Source organism: Lissotriton helveticus, chromosome 6 (genome assembly GCF_964261635.1).
Source record: "Lissotriton helveticus chromosome 6, aLisHel1.1, whole genome shotgun sequence".
In the NCBI taxonomy this organism is placed as follows: Eukaryota; Metazoa; Chordata; class Amphibia; order Caudata; family Salamandridae; genus Lissotriton; species Lissotriton helveticus.
Genome location: NC_136067.1, coordinates 1,439,732,886 through 1,439,754,244, shown reverse-complemented (window position 1 = coordinate 1,439,754,244; position 21,359 = coordinate 1,439,732,886). Strand labels below are relative to the sequence as shown.

The 21,359-nt window shown below is 43.3% G+C and overlaps 1 protein-coding gene across 4 annotated transcripts in view; it reads right to left on the bottom strand.

Annotated features, from left to right (window-relative positions):
- The window catches only part of AHI1 (Abelson helper integration site 1), an 862,008-nt gene that overhangs the window by 344,880 nt on the left and 495,769 nt on the right, over nucleotides 1–21,359 (bottom strand). For all 4 annotated transcript variants that reach the window (XM_078649231.1, XM_078649230.1, XM_078649229.1 and 1 more), the window contains exon 18: nucleotides 2,308–2,510. In XM_078649231.1, coding sequence (XP_078505357.1) covers nucleotides 2,308–2,510 — 203 coding nt within the window. The remainder of the gene's footprint in view (nucleotides 1–2,307; nucleotides 2,511–21,359) is intronic.

Sequence of the window (21,359 nt, the reverse complement as noted above, 5' to 3'; positions counted from 1 at the left end):
ACTGTTGAGGTAGCTTCTTTGAAGTGTAAGTCAGGCAGGAAAAGCTCTACCCCTCCCTTCCTACGAACACCTAGTCCCCCGTTGTCTAGCAGTCTGGGAAGAATACACAAAGGCCAACTGCCACTATATTCACATTCATGTGACCCAGGAGACTGGCTGCGGGCACCAAATAATTAGAACAAGAAAATGACAACTTTCTAAAAGTGCCATTGTCAGAACTGTGACTTAAAATCAGACTTTACCCTTAAAAAGGATTATAAATTACAAAGCTTTAGAGGCCAAACATGACATTTCTACCTGTTCCTAAACAAAAGTAATCACAAATTAAATGTAAAAAGGTAACTCAGTATTATCCTACGGGAGAGGTAGGCCTCATAGTAGTGAAAAATGAGGACATGTAAACCTTAAGAGTGCACATCCAACTTTTTAAATACACTGCATCCTGCGCCATGGGCTGTTAAGGGCCTAACTTAGGGGTGAGTTATATTTATTGAAAAGAGAGGTTTAGGCCTAGGTTTAATTTGCTAGGTCAAATTGGCAGTTTGAAAGTGCACACAGCTGGCGACCCTGGTGGCCAAAAGGGACATAGCGCAACTCTGAAAATGCCCTGATTCCCTGAAGTTTAGGCAGTGGCGGGCTGGCATGGACTGGTGCGCCAGGGAAGAGAAACCAATTTTTAAGGCTGGTGGGTGCCCAAAAACATTTTCGAAAATCTGGGGTAAATGTTGGGAATACTTCAGCTTAGCAGTTAAATTGGACGATATATTATCTATGGCTGTACTGTGGGAGATGTGGGGGAGAGGTGGTGGATTAGAGACGGGGACTGTACTTAATATTGGTAAACTGCTAACACCATATTTTCTACGGACTGCCAACATGCCTTTTTTGTACCTTTTTATTGAAAATTCAATAACTCGTGTTAATCAAACAAGAGTGCACACAGGCTACACTGCCAGGCCTGAGATATTTGAAAAGGCTACTTAATTGGGTGGCACAACAAGTGCTGCAGACACACAAGTAACATTTAATTTACAGGCTCTGGGTACATGTTGTAACACTTTACTAGGGACTTAGAAGTACATTAAATGTACCAATCCGGTGTAGGACAATTTTGCCATGTTTTAAGGAGAGAGCACAAGCACTTTAGCACTGGTTAGCAACAAAGCCAAAAAAATAGAAATTTATCAAACAGGAGGGGAGCAGGCAAAAAGATTGGGGGAAGACCACCCTAAGGCTAACAGGTATAAGATTTAGGATTAGTAAGGAGTTTTTATGGGTCAGGGTAGTGCAACCAATAACGCTGAATATAAGTAAATAAAATACATTTTTTGTATTAAACTTGTTAATTTAGAATTAAGTATACATCATTAAATAGATATATACCTATTTAAAATGTGTAATAATAAGTGAATACATATACAAATATATCAAATATAGGGTTAAAATAATGCTTACCATACCATTCGCTATATGGTATCTGTACTATATGTCAGTCCAAAAAAGTATACTTCTGTATGATGCTTATCTGAAGCTTGTTTTCATGGTTAGTAAAAATAAATTAAACAATAAAATAACATAATGCTTACCTACCTAATTATGAAATAAAGGCACTTCTGAGGCAAAAAACAACAATGTAAAGGGACTTTCAATGTACCGGCAGCGTTGTAATGACTCCCAATGCAATAACAATTTGGGAAGTAAGGTAGTAGTTTCACACTGCACTGTATACCATTTACAACTGAAAACAAATAGGTTCAGCATGCTGCCGAGCTTTGGCAGTGATTACGAAGTTGAATCCAGCACAGACGTAAATATTGTAGATTTTGCTAAATAGGAGTTATATTATAAAATGAAGAGACATTTTAGAATCTGAGCTGCAGTACTCTGGCTGAAATTAATCTGCCACACATAGGGCATTGATTCCAAGACACATGGATGCCAAAGGAATGCCCCAGTGATTTCAGGGCTATAGAGAATTGCACTGGGAGGACACTATTTGTATAGAACACATAGGCTAAACAAAACATTAGGTCTCTATAGGTCATAACTTTCACCTTGATGTATTTCTTGACACTTTTGGACAGGGTTCACCAGTTCAGATACCATATGCGGACCTATTCTGTGATACCATTTTGGCACTTTTCTAGTGCAAAAATTAATATAATTTAAGGAAAAAGTCTAAACAAAATCTCCGGTAATGTTGCAGTTCTTAAACAAAGACAGGTATAAAATGTTGAAAATAGGATCCACCAAGGGTACCAAAGGAAGATGAGTTTAGAATTTTTAAATTATGTCATTTTGACCTACCATTACAGAATCCAGTTTCTGTTTTACTTTTTGAAGCCTCATAGATGTTCTTACAGTGTTGACAAACTGATCCGCTTTGGATGTTACTTGATCGTGCATTGTGGTATTTGCATCGGTATCACTCATCATTGTGGATCTTCTTAGTGCAGATGATATGAATGATCCATTTAAATCCTTTATGGTTTCTGCTTCTAGTTGAGAAACTACAGAAAAGAACATAACTTCCTAATAAGCCATAAGGCAAATTTTGTCAGCAAAATAATGCTTTCCACATCCGTGAGGATTATTTTTTATCGATAACATTTAGGGACTAATGCACTAAGGTCTCTACAAGTTTGTACATGTGCAAAATTTTCACATCAAGGTCAAGCAAAGCACACCAGTCTCCACATTCATAAAGGCAAGTTACACGTTTATTGGGGGTTGGCTCTACGAAGAAAGTTTATCGATCTGTTCTTTCTATTAAATATTTAAATGCATGAATCCTGGATATACAAAGGCCATTGTTTCCCCCCGGGAATGCTTTAAGTACCCATGCTACACACGTCTTAAAATTTCAGTAAAACATTAAAAAAAAATTACAATATTTATGGTGCTTTTATACATGCTTAGCATGTGGGCAGCTTCACGGTGGGAAAGAATAGAGTAATGTGTTCACTATTCACTTGAACACTGTGCATTCCAAATTATTTATCTATGAAGAAAGGTTTGAATTAAGGAGTAAGGGTGTCCATACGTTGCACCCTTGTGTGAACAATGACAGGGAGTAATCAGGCAAGCCCATAGCCAGATTTAGCCCCCGAATTAAGCAAATGGGCATGTTTGCCTTTGTACACCTCCAGATGGGCTAAAAACAAATGTTTTATGAATGGAAATATTTTTGCATTTGCCTAGGCAACAATTAAACATTTCCAATGGTCTTCTTATTATGACTTTACTACAAATTAATTTCAGTATTTTATTCTGAAGCCTCTACTTTAAGCAAAAAGACAAAGCCGATGGTCAAAACAAATCCGATGGTCAAAACAAATCCGATCCAGATGAAAATAGCAGGCAGGGGGAATTCTTATTCATACCATCTTGGCACCTAACAAGGTCATTTGATGTCAAGTGAGCTACCTTGTTTTATCCACGAGGTACACCATTTATCCAACATACACAGGGGCACCAGCAAGTTCTTGCCACCACACAGTTGCAGAAGAACAAATAACTTCTATTTAATGGATGGACACAATAGGCTGTTCTTTCCCGTAAATCTTTCTTATTAGCAATCCCAGGATTGGACATTTTCTTCTTGTACTAACAGGAAAATCATACATACACACAGTGCAGCACTGAGTGCTTAGGGTGCAAATGTCATGAATTGCCAGTGCTCTCGATTACTTAGATGCTCAGCTCCTCAGATTGACCAGAATTATTCTGATGTAACCCAGGGAAGGTAAGTTGTTGAGGAAGAAACTCGAGTGAAAAGAAGTTCAAGGGGTTACGTCATTTAGATGTGTCTACGACATATTATACATTCTCCTTAAATTGGAATGCATCAACCTTTGTGGCATAAATCCTGATTGGTCAGAGTCAACTAAACCTCGGGTCACTTTGTAGAATTTATTACTAGTACTTTTGTAGGATCTTGGATTCCATCAATCAGATCACAATGACCCGTAGAATGCACAAAGGTCTCTCAGGTCCCTGGCCCTAGAGACTGCTGCTATTCTCAGATCTCGGAGACGACACCACACTTCATCAGTGTCCAAAAACATTTTGAGTAGGTGTCTAGTTAATTAAGAGAAGGGCATCCGATTTTTTTTGCAGGAAAGGTGGTAAGGTTCTATCTAGTGCCTTACCACGATGCATTTATTGTGTCGTCTACTCTATTTGTTCCATGGATAGCGCAATTTCTGGGGTAGTTGTAGCTTTGTAAATTCATGTGGGCATCACTAAAATCTCTCTTGAACTCGTAAACGTCTGTCACATTAGTGTTCAGGCAGGTTTTGTGTAGAAACCAAAGTACCAAAAGCACCGAAATCAGCATTTGTTGTGTCCACCTCTCCCTCCTAATCCTTCAGCACCTGTACCCAGTGATCAATGCTTTCTTTCCTACTCAGTCGAGGAAATAATTCACAGTTAATTTGCCATCCCTGTTACCTACATCATGAAGTCATCGTTCCTTCCCTAGACACTGCTTTTCCCCATGCCCTTTAACCAGAGCTCACAGTTACCCTCCAAATTTTTGATGAAGATCCAAGCCTTCAGTCTGCAGTAACTCCCCTGTGGATCCCTTTGATTCTTGCACCTTACGTCTCTTCCCCTACCAACACTTACCAAACCACACTTATTGAGACCACCTAGGTCTAAAGTCTTACCTTAATATTATGAGTATTGATCAATTGAGCTATGGTAAAAACTTTTCATGCCAAGCATTTATTCACTATTAGTGGGTGTTCTTAGGTTGGCCAATAACGAATGTGATTCAGGATCCAGCTCTAAGATCACCATCTTTGCATTCTACAGCCTGTCCCAGAGCCACAGTCTACAGTCTCAGGTGCTTAAGATTTTTGCTCTTGAGGCACCTTCTTCTGTAGTGTCTCCTCTTTTGATCAGGGTGTTCCAACCAATCCATGACAGCTTCACACCTTCTCATCTCTTATGGTGATTCTGCAGCCATTGACCAGTACCCTTCTTGTACCATCCTTCCAAACAGTTCCAAATGTGGTCAGGCAAATGAATATACCAGAATTGCCACTAAGAAGCATCGACAAACTGGATGGGTGGAGCATCATGCACTTTACTATCGCCTTTTACAATTCTCTTTTCACAGTATCAAAAGTTCTGCCATGTCTTTACTGGCTATGTGAAATGGGGAAACAACACACACTTTGGAAGAGGAACACATGTCTAGTCAACTGAAAAACAGAGTCTCCAATCTAAAATCAAGAAGGTGTTCTTGATGGCTATAGGTGATGCATCCGGTTACAGGGAAGAAGCAGCACTTTGATGGGCCCTCTTCACTGAAAAAACTTGGAATGATAATGTTGCTCAAGATGGTTAATTTAACGTTCTCTACAAATGGTTTGGGTCTTGCTCCCATTTCTCTCTCTGAGACTCTCACTTTGCAGATAATGTTGAAGCAAAAGCAGCCCTTCACATCCTCAACTCATGCGCCAAGGTACTTGAACGCCTCATGTAGTCACCACACAGCATTCCTCATGCCACCTATGTAGGATTCCCCCTGAAATTCCCCTTTTCGGCCATGGTCCCTACTGATATTTTCTAAATATCAGCCCCAAGAAGGTTCCAAACTGTTTCGGTGTCTTTCAATGGGAGGAGCCCCTCCAGCAGGGAGGGTTGTGATTGCCGTTCACCTAGGTTTGGAGATAATGCTGAGGGCGGCAGAGATCTACATATAATCTGTGGAGGATTTACCAGGAGTGCTATTGTTTTGCTTTTGCTACTAGGTGTGCCTTTGCCGACCCAAGGTGTCAGTGCCAATGTCTGCAAAGTCTAGGGGATGACTGGATCCACTTTAGCTCAACCACACTTACTAGGCACTCCTATAGCGACTGTGGTTTGTGATACTGCTTTTGGGTTCACTGAATTCAAGCCGTTCGTATTTCCTGCACTTGCCAATGTCAATGGATTCAGGACATGCACACTCTCCTGGATTCGGTTTACCCAATGTGGGTCAAAGGCTTCACTCAGGAGAACACCAGCATAGTCAGGTGTGGAAGGCTGATGCTTTACCCATCATGTCTGGACCACAGACTTGCCACTGTATGAGGTTCTGCTGCCACTTACCACAGCAGTGAGAGTTAACATAACAATTTGAGACTGCTCTGCAGCTTGTAAATGTCACCCAATAATCTTTTACGGCTGTCTCCTTGGTTCTTTTGCTCTCCTGTGCCCCAGTGTGAAGGGCACAGGAATATTCAAAGTGCATGCATGCATGCCCATAAACTGCTTTCAGATTCCCTCTCGACTTGCAAACTTTCAGAAATATTTGTGGGGGGTAGTTGGTGGGAATCAATCCCAACAGCCTGCTCCACCGATCCTCAGCACCTTTCATGTTGACCCACACAAAACAGAGATTCCATCTCTCCAATCTGAGCCTTGTGGGCTCCTGAAGACGTTAGTTGTTGCACGCAAAATCACTCACAGATGTAACATTTGTTTTGTGGGAGATCACTGAAGACATTGCAAATACAGGGAGATGATAGACGGAGCGCTGAAACTTTTCAGACACTCACCCCCAGTCACATATCTGGGTTGAATCCATCATCATTCTTTAGCTCACTTCGCCACCTCAGTTCAGACCCAGCTATATGCAAATCAGTCTTGACCCTGTGCCTCATGGGAACAGCCCAGCATGAACTGCCAAGCCAAGTCTTCCCTGCACCAGAACAAGCATCCTGGGACTGGTTTCTGGGTAACACCCTTCATCAGCCAGGCTAGATTGAATCCAGTGGCAAAGTGAGCAAGGGACCCACGTCTGGGCATACTCTGCCAACTGAGGGCGAACATAGCAAACACAAGGAGATGATGGATGGAGCTCTGAAACTTTTCAGACACTCACCCACAGTCACAGATCTGGGTTGAATCCATCATCATTCTTTAGCTCACTTCGCCACCTCAGTTCAGACCCAACTATATGCAAATCAGTCTTGACCCTGTGCCTCATGGGAACAGTCCAGCCCGAACTTCCCACTGTGCAGGGAGGTGATGCGTCTGTTTATTACTGCAACCTCGGTGTTCTTGCCGGCTTGGCACCCAAATGCTATGCGTGAGGATCGGGGATGCGTCGATTCTCGATGCAGCGGCAACAACAACACTGTGTTGCACTCTCCATCCGCGGTCCCACGATGCATTGGTTCTTGCTGCTGCACAGCATCGTCTGCGTCTGAATCAGTGTGGTGATCTCGGACATCGGAGACGGTGCACGGGATTCAGCATGCAGCAATTTCTCGAGCCACGGCAGTCGGTGCGATGATTTCTTCGGCGATGCATCGGAAACAGGTGTGGATGCGTTGAGCTCCTCGAAGTTGCGTTACTTTTCCAGCTCCCAGCGGCAAACAGCCTCCAAAGGCCCACAACCGCAGCACGTACCTCTTAGCAGGTCGGAACTCCCAGCAAGGAAATTCAGGGGAGCTGGTGGTGAAGTTTTTGTGTCCCTGAGACTTCGGAACAGGAGGCAAGCTCTCTTTCAAGCACTTGGAGATCTTCATCAAATAGGGGACAGAGCACACAGCAAAGTCCTTGTCCTTTCCTTGGCAGAAACAGCCACTGCAGGCCAACCCCAGACAGCAAAAAGCAAAGTGGCAGTACTACTCCTCAGTTTCTCCAGCTCTTCTCCTTGGCAAAGGTTCCTCTTGATTCCCAGAAGTGATCCAAAAGTCTGGGTCTGGGCCCCTATTTTTGTAATACAAAATACTTTGCTCTCTGTCGCAAAGAAGATCTTTACCCAGCCAAAACCAGATCTGTCCTCTCTGGTGCAGCTTCCTGGCAGGAGGTGGAGACACCATTGCCTAAGGCAGACCAGGCCCATTAGGTGTGAAAGAAATCTCCCCCCTACTCTGAATGCAGCCCAGGTCCATTCAGCCCAGCCCCGATTTACCCTGGAAAGGTAGGACATACCTAACCCCCCCAAGTGGCTGTCTAAACAGCATGCACATCCCCAGCCACTTTCACTTCAAAGCCAGACAGTCAATACACAACCTAGCAGAGGAACACTGGATGGTTAGGGAAGAAAATACCTACTTTCTAGAAGTGGTATTTCAAACCCAGAATGTAAACATCACCCTCACAAAAAGATGCATCTTAATATTCTGAGTTCAGGCATATCAAACTTTATTTTCCTATCTTTTTTCCCATGGGCAGTTATGCTTATAAGATGTTATAAGCAAACTCCCCTTTCTATCCTATGGGACAGATGGCCTTACAATAGTGAAAAAGGAACTTGGCAGTATTTTACTATCAGGACATGCCACACACATCAGCATGTCCTACCTTTCACATGCACTGCACCCAGCCCACATGAGTACCTTGGGCCTACATTAGGGGGGACTCATATATAAGAAAAGGGAAGGTTAGCGCCTGGCAAGAGGGTGCACTTGCCGGGTCGACATGGCAGTACTACACTGTACACAGGCACTGCAATGGCAGGCCTGAGACTCTGTTGCAAAGCAGCTTGTGTGGATGGCACAAATAGTGCTGTGAGCCCACTAGCCGCATTTGGTTTACAGGCCGTGGGCACACACAGTGCACTGTACTAGGGACTTAACAGTAAACCAAATAAACCAATCATGGAAACACCAATCTATAATAGTTTACAAAGGGAGCACTTGAAATTTGCCACTGAAACAGCAGTGGCAAAGTGCCCAAAGCATCTAAACTAGCAAAACGAAATCCAACACAGCAAAAATACAGGAGGCAAAGACAAAAAATGCAGGGGAAACCCACGCCAAGGCTGCCAGGTCTAACAGTCTTAAACATAGACATTTTCAAGGCATATAGTGTAAGAGAAAATTACTACGGTTGTATATCATTTTCCATAAGTGGAGAGTAAGAACATAGATCAAATCAACCTGAAAAGTAGCTAATATGCAGTTCAGTGTAGAGGGTCCAAATGTTTCCACCAGTGTAGCACCTTTTGCCCTTCATTTTAGCACTATTTTGGCACCATTTTCCCACCATGTTAGTTAAATTTTATGTCAAGATCCGAAGGCTATTATTATACAATATCCTTTATAGCCACTACTACGCAGCAGCTCCTTTAAAGAACATAGGACTTTTTAACATTGCAGAGTTCAATAAAAACACTGTGCAACAAGACCCTCCTTTCAATTGTCGCTGCTGCTCAAACAGATAATTATTTTGTTCTGTATTGTTGCGTAGTGTTTTGCAATCAGGTATGAATGTGTGTCTTTAATGGGAGTTAATACATTGTAATATGGTGAGTTTTGGGAGAGGGAAGTTTTATTTTTCATGCTATGTTTATTGCTCATTTGTGTAATATGTCTTTCTGTGTGAGATTTGGTTTCGACGTGTATAGTGCGGCTCCCATGGTTTAAAACGTACAGGTATTTATACTTAAGGGGAGTTTGGCTTTTGTACTTGATCTTAGTTGAGTGACTTACTGTTGGAGTTTATTTTTAAGGGCGGGCTGTCCTGTAAACGGGGCGCGTGCAGCCTGTCAGAACACAAGACTTTCGCGTGCTCGGACAGGGAAATGGTTACGTCTTTACACGAGTGTGAATTTCACACATTGCTTTTGACTTGTTCGGCTTGCCGTAAATCTACTTTACGTCTCGCAGCAGCCAATTTAAATGTTATTGACATATGTGTGTTTGGGAGCATCAGCTATTGTGGGTCTTTGGCTTGCCATAGGTGTGCAGCCTATGTCATTCAACATCAGAGGCGCAACTAGAGTCAGATTTCGTGGGGTGGCTAAGAAAACAAGCATTGGAAATGCAATAGGTCTCGCAGTAGTAAAGTTTGAGCTATAGGTGTTATTTTTTTTTTGTTTTTTATTTATGTGTTGTTTTTTCTAAATAGCTAAATTAATAGCTTTCTTCTTTACAAAGCCAATAGTTATAATTTTTGTAAATGTGACACCTCTAGCATTTGTAAAGCAACATGTTTTGTATTAACGGGACTTATATGTGACTTATATGTATTGATATAAAAAAAATCAATGGCTTAAAAAAACAATTAATAATTAATACGTAAATAAAATGGATTTTATTTTATATTGCCAATAGCTTAAAGTTTATTAAATATATTTAGTGAAGATGCTGTGGTTGCGCTGAGTGAGGGTGAGTGAGGGTGAGGGTGAGTGAGGGTGAGGGTGAGGGAGGGGTTGAGGGTGAGTGAGGGTGAGGGGTTGAGGGTGAGTGAGGGTGGGTGAGGGGTTGAGGGTGAGTGAGGGTGAGTGAGGGTGAGTGAGGGTGAGTGAGGGTGAGTGAGGGTGAGTGAGGGTGAGTGAGGGTGAGGGTGAGTGAGGGTGAGGGGTTGAGGGTGAGTGAGGGTGAGGGTTGGTGAGGGTGAGGCTTTAATTGATGGAGCCCTTTGAAACCTTGTGATGACATAGATCTATGCTACTTGAGAGGCACTGTAAGGGTGTCAGCTGCTGAGCTGTGGAGTGCGTGATTGTAATGGACACGTATAAAAATGTTTGCACGAGTTACAGTCTGATGGTGTATTACAAAAAATCTATAATTTGAAAGCGCTTTTTTCTTAAACCTATTTTTTTTTTTACACATTTTGTGACAGCCTACCGTATTCTGGTATAATGTGAGTTTAAAACAACTTCATTTTCACAATGCTTTCTGTCACATTCTGGGCCCTCAAAACACTAAAAATACACAAGTCATTCTTCCCCACAATTGCCTAAGAGGTACGTCCAAAGGAATGAGTGGTGTCAACAGAGATGCATTTATTTGTAACGAGCTGTAGTGTAAGTTCACATGCAGCTTGCAAAATGCATTATTTTTAAGGCATGGCGATCAGACTTTGAAAACCAAACACCGAGACATTGCTGAAACACAGAAGCAAGACCACAAGTTTGCATCAATTGAGGGCCACAGAACACCAATGTAGAAAACAAACATAAGGAGTAAATAAATGCAAACTTTTACACATCAGATCTTCTCAGTTAATTATTTTCCGTAGAGGGCTTCTAACTCATTCTGCACTGGAGCGCATGACAAATCACCTTTGTTCACTCGTTTGTCTACTTGCTAAATGTACTGGCTAGAATGATGTTGAAACCCGGGACAGTCCCTACACATTCGGGTCACCCGGATACCCTGTGGTGTGGATCCTAATTAAGGAAATGCACTGCAGTACATGCTAAACAGGTAGATTTCTGTATTATTTGCGCTTGCTTGCCAAGAAATAAAGTTGGGACGGTGTCATGATGTGTGTACATTCTGTCAAGAGGTGGGGCTGATAGAAGTATATCTCATTTCAACAGCGCAACTACCATAAATCAAAGATAAGAGCTTTATTTCACGATTTTTGCAGTGGGAAATTGTTTATTCAACTCGTCGGTGACACACCACAGCGCCCACTCGTTTGTTTACTTCTTTGCAGCCCTCGCACGCATCTGCGCTCTAGAACCACATGACCGGGCTTGGTAAGAGGCCAGAAAGGCAGACAAAATACACAATTCGCTCACTGATCCAGCGGCCACGTTAAAGTCAGGCAGGAAATTACATGTCCCATCCTTCAACAAAGGAAACAAGCATTTGCACCGGAGGCCAGTACTTACCAGCATAGTCCTAGGTCTGTACCGCATTGATGCTGGCTGCGGGTCGGCGGCTCTTTTGCCGAGGATGATCTTCAGAGCTGGGAAGAGAGCAGTGGGCTAACTCGGGAGGGGGCGGAGCGGGTAAAATAAACAAATGAGACGGAGGGAAGAGAGGGGAGGGGGGAGGAGAAATGCGACACGGCGGGAAGGGGAGGGGGCGGAGCGGGTTAAATTAAACAAACGAGACTGAGGGAAGAGAGGGGAGGGGGAGGAGAAATGCGACACGGCGGGAAGGGGAGGGGGCGGAGCGGGTTAAATTAAACAAACAAGACGGACGGAGGAGAGGGGAGGGGGGAGGAGAAATGGTACACAGCGGGAAGGGGAGGGGGCGGAGCGGGTAAAACAAGACGGACGTGCACGCGCTTTTAAGCTCAATGCGCATGCGCATTGAGCTTAAAAGTCACGGGCACTGCAAGGAATCGCCACGATTCCTTGCAGTGGATCAAGAGTGGATAAGCCCCCATAGTCTCGCTTGCTCGATGCGCATGCGCATCGACAGGCGAGACCTAAAAATGTGGGGGGGGCTGAATCTGTAGGCAATCGGCAGAGTCGAGCTGCAGGGGCTCTTAGAAGGGGTGAAACAGCAACAAAGCCCCATTAACATGCACAAGGTCTTTTAAAGACCTGTGAAGTGCTCGGGTGCGGCTGTGAGCGGGCCCGGGAAGTGTCTCATCCCGGGCTGCCACACACGACGGGGCGGGGGGCTGAAGCCCTTGAGGCCAATGTGTGTTGCGCGCCTTTTCAACATCCATTTTAGCAAGTTGGGAAATTTAGTTTTTTGTCTTAGTCACACTCAGAAAAGGAAACGTACATAGACAGATTTGGAATTCTGTGATTGCACAGACATTGAGAAATATGTAAACAGATGATAGGCAACATTTACAAACATACATCGATTATCTATGATGAGTCATCTGGGAGTGCGAGGTTGAAATCAGTTCATCCTCAGATTTTAATTCAGATGATCAAGAGTTGGTGCCCAGAGACAGAAGACTCTTGGTGTTAAAGATGATGGGACGGTCCAGGACACATTAAACACTCTTTTGGGCCACAGTACGTATGACCTAAGCTTTTAAAGCACCCTTTATCTCGAAAATGGGCCCCTTCAGAGCATGTAGGTTACTATGTAGAATATTGGTTCAGGAACAAAATACCTAAAGATGTGAAAGCTTGGTTGCGGAGAAAGTCCTAGACCACCCTTAGCTAATACAGTTTTAGCTACCCCTGAACTTGATGGATACCTTTTGCCTTTTATTGGAAAGGCTGTAAGAAATCCACATAAAGGTCTTGATAAAGATTTGCAAACATGCAAAGACAGCCTCCTAGATGTAAGTGGCCCTATAAATAAGGCTTTTGATATAGCAGAAAAGGACTATGATATAAATAAGCATGTGAATGTGGAGGAATTGAGGCAATGAATTCAACGTCTAGTATGTTTGTTGAGTAATGCTAACACTGCTTTGTCCATTTAACGCTGCAAAAGTATTCCATTAAAATAGGTGCTGAGCAGGTAGAACTAGCTAGTAAGGAAGATGGACCAGCAGCATGGTTATGCTTTTTTGTGACGCCTTTATAAATAATCTAAGTTTGTGGTTTCATGTTGCTCTCTACAAAAATCTCAGTGAGGTAATAAAAAGGTCTTCAATTATCGTGTTCTTGGAATGGCCAGGAAAACAAGGGCTCACTTCCCCTGCCATGGACAAGGTACAGCGAGAAAATTTTTCTCTCATGAATATAGATTAGGGATAAGAAGTATACCAAGGTGAGAGTTTTTTCCCCTCAAAGACAGTTATCAGTGATGTAGGAATACACGAGGGCAGAGATGAAGCAGAGGTTCCACAGGTAAGTGTGTAGACCCTTTTGTTATCTCCTTAAAGTTGGGCGGCAGACTTGGCCAATTGTATTAGAACTGGGTTCAGTAAACAAAACATCCTTGGGTTCTAGAAACTTTCTAGGGATTTCAGATGGAATTTGTGGCACAACGAGAATTTATGGAAACTTTGTGTGTCTTGCCTTTGGCCTTTCATCAGCATATTGCGCTTCACAAAGATTCTCCATACTATAGTGGCTTAACTCAGGTAAAGGGGAATAAGGTTGATAATTCACTTGGACGATATATTGGTTATGGATCAGGAGAAAACACCAGTGGAATTTCATACAGATTTAGTAGCAAAGTTCTTGGAAAGTCTTGGATTTGTAGTGAACAGGAAAAAGGTAATTTTGATTCCAATCAAAGAGACTTGGGGCCCGATTATGATGTCATATGAACCGCCACCGACAGGCCGTCAATGGTGGTTCGCCAGACATCCAGGGCTGCGGTCTGACCACCGGATTACGATGCAGATGGTCGGAATGATGCGGTCGGGGGGAAAGACCACCGCCTCTGACAGGATCAGAGATCCAACGGGGCAGCAGACAGTTAATCCTTGAATTATGATGTCCCTTTTCCTCTGCCTCTACTTGGAGGTCCAACTGCCATTAAAAGGCAGATGGAAAGCAGGTTTGGGGGCTCCCTGCAGAGTTCCCGTACCTCCTGGGACCCCACTATAGGACCCAGGGGGCACCAATGGTGCCCCCCTGAAATATCCATGCACCCTGTGGCAGGCACCAAATGGTGCATGCCACACAGTGCAGGGATGATTCTAGATATACCTTTTTGCATTGAGGCTTGGGTGTGGCCCCTTTCCGGGCCGCAGCACAAGCCTCAATGCAAAATGGCATGTTTTTGACCACCTTAACAGCGGTCAGATTGTATTTCAGAGGTCGGGACCTCCACCTACTTGTCGGGTGGTCCCTATCCAGAAACGATCGCGGTTGAATGCTCGTCCAGCCGCCACTGTAATCAGCACCTTCGTTTTTAGGGTCTCTGGTAGGTACGGTGAATGGAATTTTGAAGCTTCCAAGCGATAAACTGAAGAGGATAAGGAAGGAAGTTCAGAAAATTTGGTAATTAAATCAACATTTTTTAAGGATTTTGGCACATATTTTGGGTTTATTATCTTCTTCTAGTAAAGAAATATGTACAGGTTCCTTATATTATTGTGTTTAACAAAGCACTCAAGTGTTATTTTTTTTTTTTACAGAGTTTTAAATAGCACAAACTTGACCCGGTATCGGGTATCAGAGCGCTTTGCATAGCATCAGTTGCGTTACACGAGGACACATTAATTTTTGTTAGGCACAGGGAGATTAAGTGAATTGCCTAGAATCACAGTATGTTCAGCGTCATTGTCGAGACTCGAACCCGGTTCCCTAGATTCGAGGTTGACCGCCCTAGTGGTTTGAAATACTCTCAGTATACTATATCTTACTATAGAGTTAATAGAGGAATTACCTTGGTGGTTGAAGCAAATGGAAGCCAGAGTGCAATTTTTGGAAAGAACCTGGATTTCATAATAGAATCGGATGCAAACTTGGAAGGCTGGAGCACAACATGTGGCTCTATAGAAACAGTTGTTGGCAGGATCCTTTGCCTCAAAGCGTCTCACAGAGCAGACAGCAAAGTGCTCATTGTTGTTTTGGATGGACAATTTCTCAGTTGTGATATATGTAAACAAGTTCCTCAATCGAAAAGTTTGGTAGACTTGGCAAAGATTTTTGGGGATTACCGCTTGAAAAGGGATGTGTATGCACAGATGAAATATGTCCCAGGATTGAAGAAAAATGTAGCAGATTGGTTTTCAAGGAATTTCTATAATGCAAGCGATTGGAAATCATAGAGGGGAGTGTTTCTGGAGTAAGAAAAGATGTGGGGTCTATTTCATATGGATCTTTTTGCGAGCAGGTTGAACGGTCAAGTGAGCATGGTTTTACAGGTGATGCCCAGATCCAGATACATCAGGAGTGAATTATTTCCTTCAGAACTAGAAGGGTCTCTGTCCGTATGAGTTTCCGCCTTTTGGAATGATTGCTCAGGTGGCAATGATGACACACAAACTAGAGGAGAGGGTTGTAATAGTGACTCGCTTTTAGAGATGGCAAGTGTGGAATCGAACTATGCTAGAAATGAGTGTGGACTTCCTAGTTTTGCTCCCGCTATTTCAGGGAATTCTCAGGGGTCTGCAAGGAGAGGTACACTAACTTGTAAGTTAGAGCTATTTGAGTCTAATGACATGGAGAATTTCGGGGAAATGTGAAGAAAGCCAGTCCTTTCTAGGGAGGCTTTGAGACTTATCGAAGAGTCGTGGGATCCGGGTACAAGGAAAACTTATAGAATGACATGGGGAAAATGGTCATGCTAGTGTATGAAGAGAGATCAGGATCCTGTTTCAACTGATGCAGTCTAGATGGTTAATTTCCTGTATGGACTGTTTGAGAAAGGTTTGATAAACAGAACAATTAACTTGTACGGATCTGCTACTGCTGCTGGCCACAGTCTGGTGAGTGATGTATTGAGAAAGGCATTTCCGGCCTGACCTGTAGCAAGGCTCCAGGTCCGGACGGCCTGCTCCCAGATCTTTTTAAATCAAATCAACCTCTTTGGACCCCAGTCCTTACGGCTGTGCTTAACGCAGCAGTGCTGAAAAGTTGCCCAGAATCGTGGGGTTGCTCCACGATCGTCCCTGTGCTGAAGAAGGGAGACCGTAACAGCAAGGTAGTGGGAGGGGTAGTTCTAAATAGATTGACCACTTGGGCTAAAGAAAATAAAGTTATTTCTGACATTCAGTTTGGGTTTCGCCCCGGGCACTCTACCCTGGCCCAATGTCTCAACCTGTATATGCTCCTGGGGAAGTACACTGTAGCTCGCAAGGGTGCCATCTACATGGCGTTCATGGACCTTTCCTCCGCTTTTGACTGTGTCAACCGGGGGAAATTGTGGCAGTCCATGGACGCCATGGGGGTGGATGTCACTCTTGTCAACTTCCTAAGGGATCTACACAGGGATACGCGAGCAAATATTAGATTTGCACATGATCTTGGAGTATCGAGGGATTTTACTGTTACCCGGGGAGTAAGGCAAGGGTGCATTTTGGCGCCATTCCTTTTTAATCTATATATCAACGAGCTAGAGAAGTTTCTAATCGAAACCGGGGTGGATTTTCCCTATGTAGGGCGTAGGGGCCTTCCCATCCTCCTTTATGCGGACGATGCAGTTCTCTTGGCTAGAACTGCCAGAGGCCTGCAATCGCTACTGAATGCCTTCCGCAGTTTTATGGCTGAACGGGATTTAGCCATAAATAATTCCAAATCTTTTATACTCCAGGTCGGGACTTGCCCGAAATGCATCCACCCCTTCACGATAAACAACGTGAAAGTGCCCATCACCACAACCTTCTCATATTTGGGAGTTTTGTTTGATGATCATCTAAGTTGGGCCCCATTAGTCGAGAAGAAAAGAGGGGAGATCATAAGGGCGAACACCGCCATCTTCAGCTTCGCGAGCAAAATGGGTAAGCGCCCAATTGCTGCAATGCTGAAGCTGTATCAGGCAAAAAGTGTTGCGATTGGCAGCTATGGAAGCGAGCTATGGGGATACAGAGCAGCGAAGGCCATCTAAGTGGCAGAGAATAGCTTTCTAAAACAACTACTGGGAGTACCAAAGGGCACCTCAAATTTAATCATTCATGAGGAAAAGGGGCTCCCTTTTATTGGCGATACGTTAGCCTTGCGCCCTCTGCTTTTTTGGATGAAATGCTGGCTAAATAACGATCTAACTCTCAATCACCAGCTTCTCAAAGAGGCCCTGGCCCTGGATAATATGCTCAAAATCCCCTGGCTGAAATACTTAAAATCCTGGTTTAATGATCTTGGACGATTGGATATCTTTTTACGGCCCAAAACGATTATAATCGAGAACATGGTCTATGTTAAAAAAAACTTTACCCTATGGAAAAAATATAACAGAGAAGGGGCAGATCTGGTTAAACCTAGTGTTCGTAACTTCGTGTTACTCAAAACTGTCCCAGTGCTGGAACCTTATCTAACATGGCCTATCTCATCTCATGAGCGGTTTCTGTTAACCATATTCAGGTTTAACTATTTCCACCTTCTGCTCGCGGTTCCAAAGGGAAGTCACAAAGGACAGGTTCTGCCGCCCTGTGGCTGCGGTGTTTCATCTCCACAGGACTTAGTGCACTTTATGTTCTTTTGTCATTATTATGATGTTCCCCATAGACTGTTTTTAAAACCGCTGTTAAAAAAAAATGAATTTAACCCAGGTCCAACCTGCTCTTTGCATCCTGCAGATGTTGAGCCCAGAAGCACTTTATTTGTGGTTGGTTTTTTAAAAAATGCATTCAGATTGCGAAAAAGCCTCCCATATTAACAGAACTCTGTATAAAAGCCACAGTATTAATTACATTTTATTTTAAGCTTGCATACCTGGGATGAAAGCCTTTTTTAAACTGTTTTGTATTAACATGTAATTGAGTGATTTTTTTTATCTGCACAAGTGTAAATGTACATATTTTTAACTATATAACTGTTTTTCTTTTAATGTCGAAAGACTGCTTTTATGGTTTGCTATTCGTATAACCGAATAAAGTATTTTGACTATGACTATGAGTGATGTATCAGTGGGCCAGGATATTATGCTAAGTAGAATATTGAGAAGTATAAGAATTTCTAAACCTGCTGTATTGAGATATAATTCAGCTTGAGATGTCAGTTTGGTGTTAAGATTTTTGTAGGGTTGGGGTGCAAATGATGATCTTTCATTAAAGGATTTTTCTTAAATTGACAGTGCTTTTATGTTTAGTATCCTATCATAGAGTGTCTGATCTATGAGCTTAGTATGTGTGTTGTAGATTGTATACACATGAAGGGATTTCTTTTTTTTTTTTTTACAAGAAGGACAAAAACAAATTCAATGACTATTTTCTAACCATATTTCAATGATAATGAAAATGTGTGTATGGTATGATGGTTAAACTACTATAAGTTTAGAATAAAGGCTTTAAGACCTCGAGGTGGGTCACAGTTATTAATTTATTTTAAACAAGTATGTGGGGAAAGGCTGTTTTCTGCTTAACAGCCTGTAGAAAATCTACATTCTTCCCTCCATTTCAGCACCATTTTTCTTCCAGTTTCATCCATTAGCTCCTTTTTCCAAAATGCTATTCCTTTATGCTACTATTTTAGCTTCATTTTGCTAGCATTTAACTTCAGTTTGACAACATTTCTCCTTTTTTCTATTTTAGCTTGATTTTCTCTCCAATTTAGTAATTTCCCCCCCTTTCTAGTATCATTTTAACTTCACTTTCCTCTATTTTGCAATATGTTACTTTCATTTTAGCAGCACTGTTCCTCCATTCTAGTCCATTTCTACTCAATTTTCCTTACATTTTAGCTCAATTTGTCCTCTATTCTTTCACAATTTTATCTTGATGTTTCCAACATTTTAGGGGCATTATTATTCCACTATTTTTTGCTCCATGTCCCCAATATTTTAGCTGCATTTTTCTGAACTTTTAGGTTCAGTTTTCCAAAATTGTACCACCATTTTTCTAACATTGTAGCTCCTTTTTACCACAATGTTAGCTCCATTTTCCCACAAATGTAGCTCCCCTTTTTCTTCCATTGTAGCACCATTTTACATCAACACATTTCAGCATCCATGCACTTGTAGTGTGAGTGCGCGTTGGGCATTGCAGCGCCGGCCCGGCGAGGAGCAGGCCCATATGATGAAGCATGGCACCTAGCTTTCTGGGTGTGTGAGGGCCCTAGTTCCGATAGGAGCAATTCCCCACCTCCTCACTACCTAGAGTACATATACAGGGTGGTTAATATACCACCAAGGAACTTCGTACCCTTCTCTTTTGAAGAAGAATTGTTCATCATTTAACCAGTTAGACTGGTATGCATAATCCGAATCGTCCTGTAAAAGGGATATCCCAGATTCTTAGATCTCTTAACTCTCCACTTAGACCCAGGTGGCCTTGTTGTGTTTTGTGTAATCTGCATCATCCCATGGTATGTTTCCTTGTTTTGATGCCCTCACTCCAAACCGATGAGCCTCCAGCAAATTCATCTACTTAGCCCTGATTCTGCCAAACAGGGCAAAGGCCATGAACTGAAAATACTAACAAGCTCCTGAAAACAGTAGATGGAAGTATGATCTAGGCAGGTTTGCACAGGCTGAAGTACATTCTTGCAGTCACTCTTTAAACATCGTGGGTGTACAGTCTGTGGCTCTGAATTGGAATTCTCTCCTGCGGCACATTGTGTCTATGTCTGATGAGAAACTGTCTTATGAAATTAACCGGTGTAAACCAAAGTGTCATCTCATGCAGTATTGAATCATAGCTTTCCCCATGGACCTGGTGAACAAGTTACTTACCTTCGGTAACGCTTTTTCTGGTAGATACTATATCTGCCTGTGGATTCCTCACCTTGTGAATATCCCCCTTGCGTCAGCAACGTTCGGAATTTTTCTTCGTAGCACGCCGGCGTGGACGACGTCATAGGAGCACGGCATCGCGCGCGACTCCGTCTGACGTCACCGACTCCTTATTAGGCCCACGTCGGCGTGATGACGTCAGTTCTGCCCTTTTTTCCGTGCCTTCGAGGCACACGGACGGACCAACAACAGCAAATATGCATATATACAATGTACACAGTACATACAAACCATCATAGCACACAGTGCATAGCAAAGGTATCAAAACCCAAAATATATACAAACAATAAAACCAGGTATAGCAGAGTGGACAACGGGGAGGCGGGTGGGCATGTGAGGAATCCACAGGCAGATATAATATCTACCAGAAAAAGCGTTACCGAAGGTAAGTAACTTGTTCTTCTGATAGATACATCTGCCGTGTGGATTCCTCACCTTGGGAATAGAGTCCCATAGCAGTCCCCACTCCCGGAGGAGGGTGACCACTCTGCTATACCAGGAAATCTTGGAGAACAGAGCGCGCGAAGTGGCCGTCCCTCCTCACCTCGGTATCCAAGCAGTAGTGCTTCGCGAAAGTGTGGAGGGAGGCCCAAGTCGCGGCTCTGCAAATGTCCTCAACAGGTACACCTCTAGACAAAGCAGATGTTGCAGACTTTGCTCTAGTTGAATGTGCTCTAATACCCTCAGGAGGGTCCTTACCCGCAAGGGAGTAGCAGATCTTGATGCACAGGATTATCCACCTGGAAAGTGTGCGCTTGTGCACCGCTCTGCCCTTCCTGCAGCCAGCAAAACCAACAAACAGCTGGTCGTCCACCCGGAAGTCCTTAGTCCTGTCCAGATAGAAAGACACCGCCCTCTTAGGGTCCAGACGGTGCAGTCTCTCTTCCTCCTTAGAAGGGTGAGGGGGAGGATAGAAGGTAGGAAGGGTAATGGACTGTCCAAGATGGAAGGGAGTAACCACCTTAGGCAGAAAAGCAGCCCTGGTCCTGAGAACCATCCTTTCAGCATGAATGGTCAGGAATGGGGGCTTGGAACTAAGAGCCTGAAGCTCACTTACCCTCCTTGCCGAGGTGATTGCAACGAGGAAGATCGTTTTAAAAGAAAGAAACCTCAATGGACACTTGTGCAAGGGTTCAAAGGGAGAACCCATTAAGAAGGTCAGCACAAGATTCAAATCCCAATGAGGAACAACAAAAGGAGTAGGAGGGAACATATTTGTTAGACCCCTCAAAAACCTTAAAACCACCGGAGATTTAAAAAGAGAGGGCTGATCCGGCAAACAGAGAAATGCCGATAAGGCCGAAAGATACCCCTTGACCGTGGCCACCGCAAAACCTTGCTGCGCCAGAGAAAGAGCAAATTGTAAAATGACAGATAAATGAGCCTTCAAAGGGGCAACATCCTTCTCCC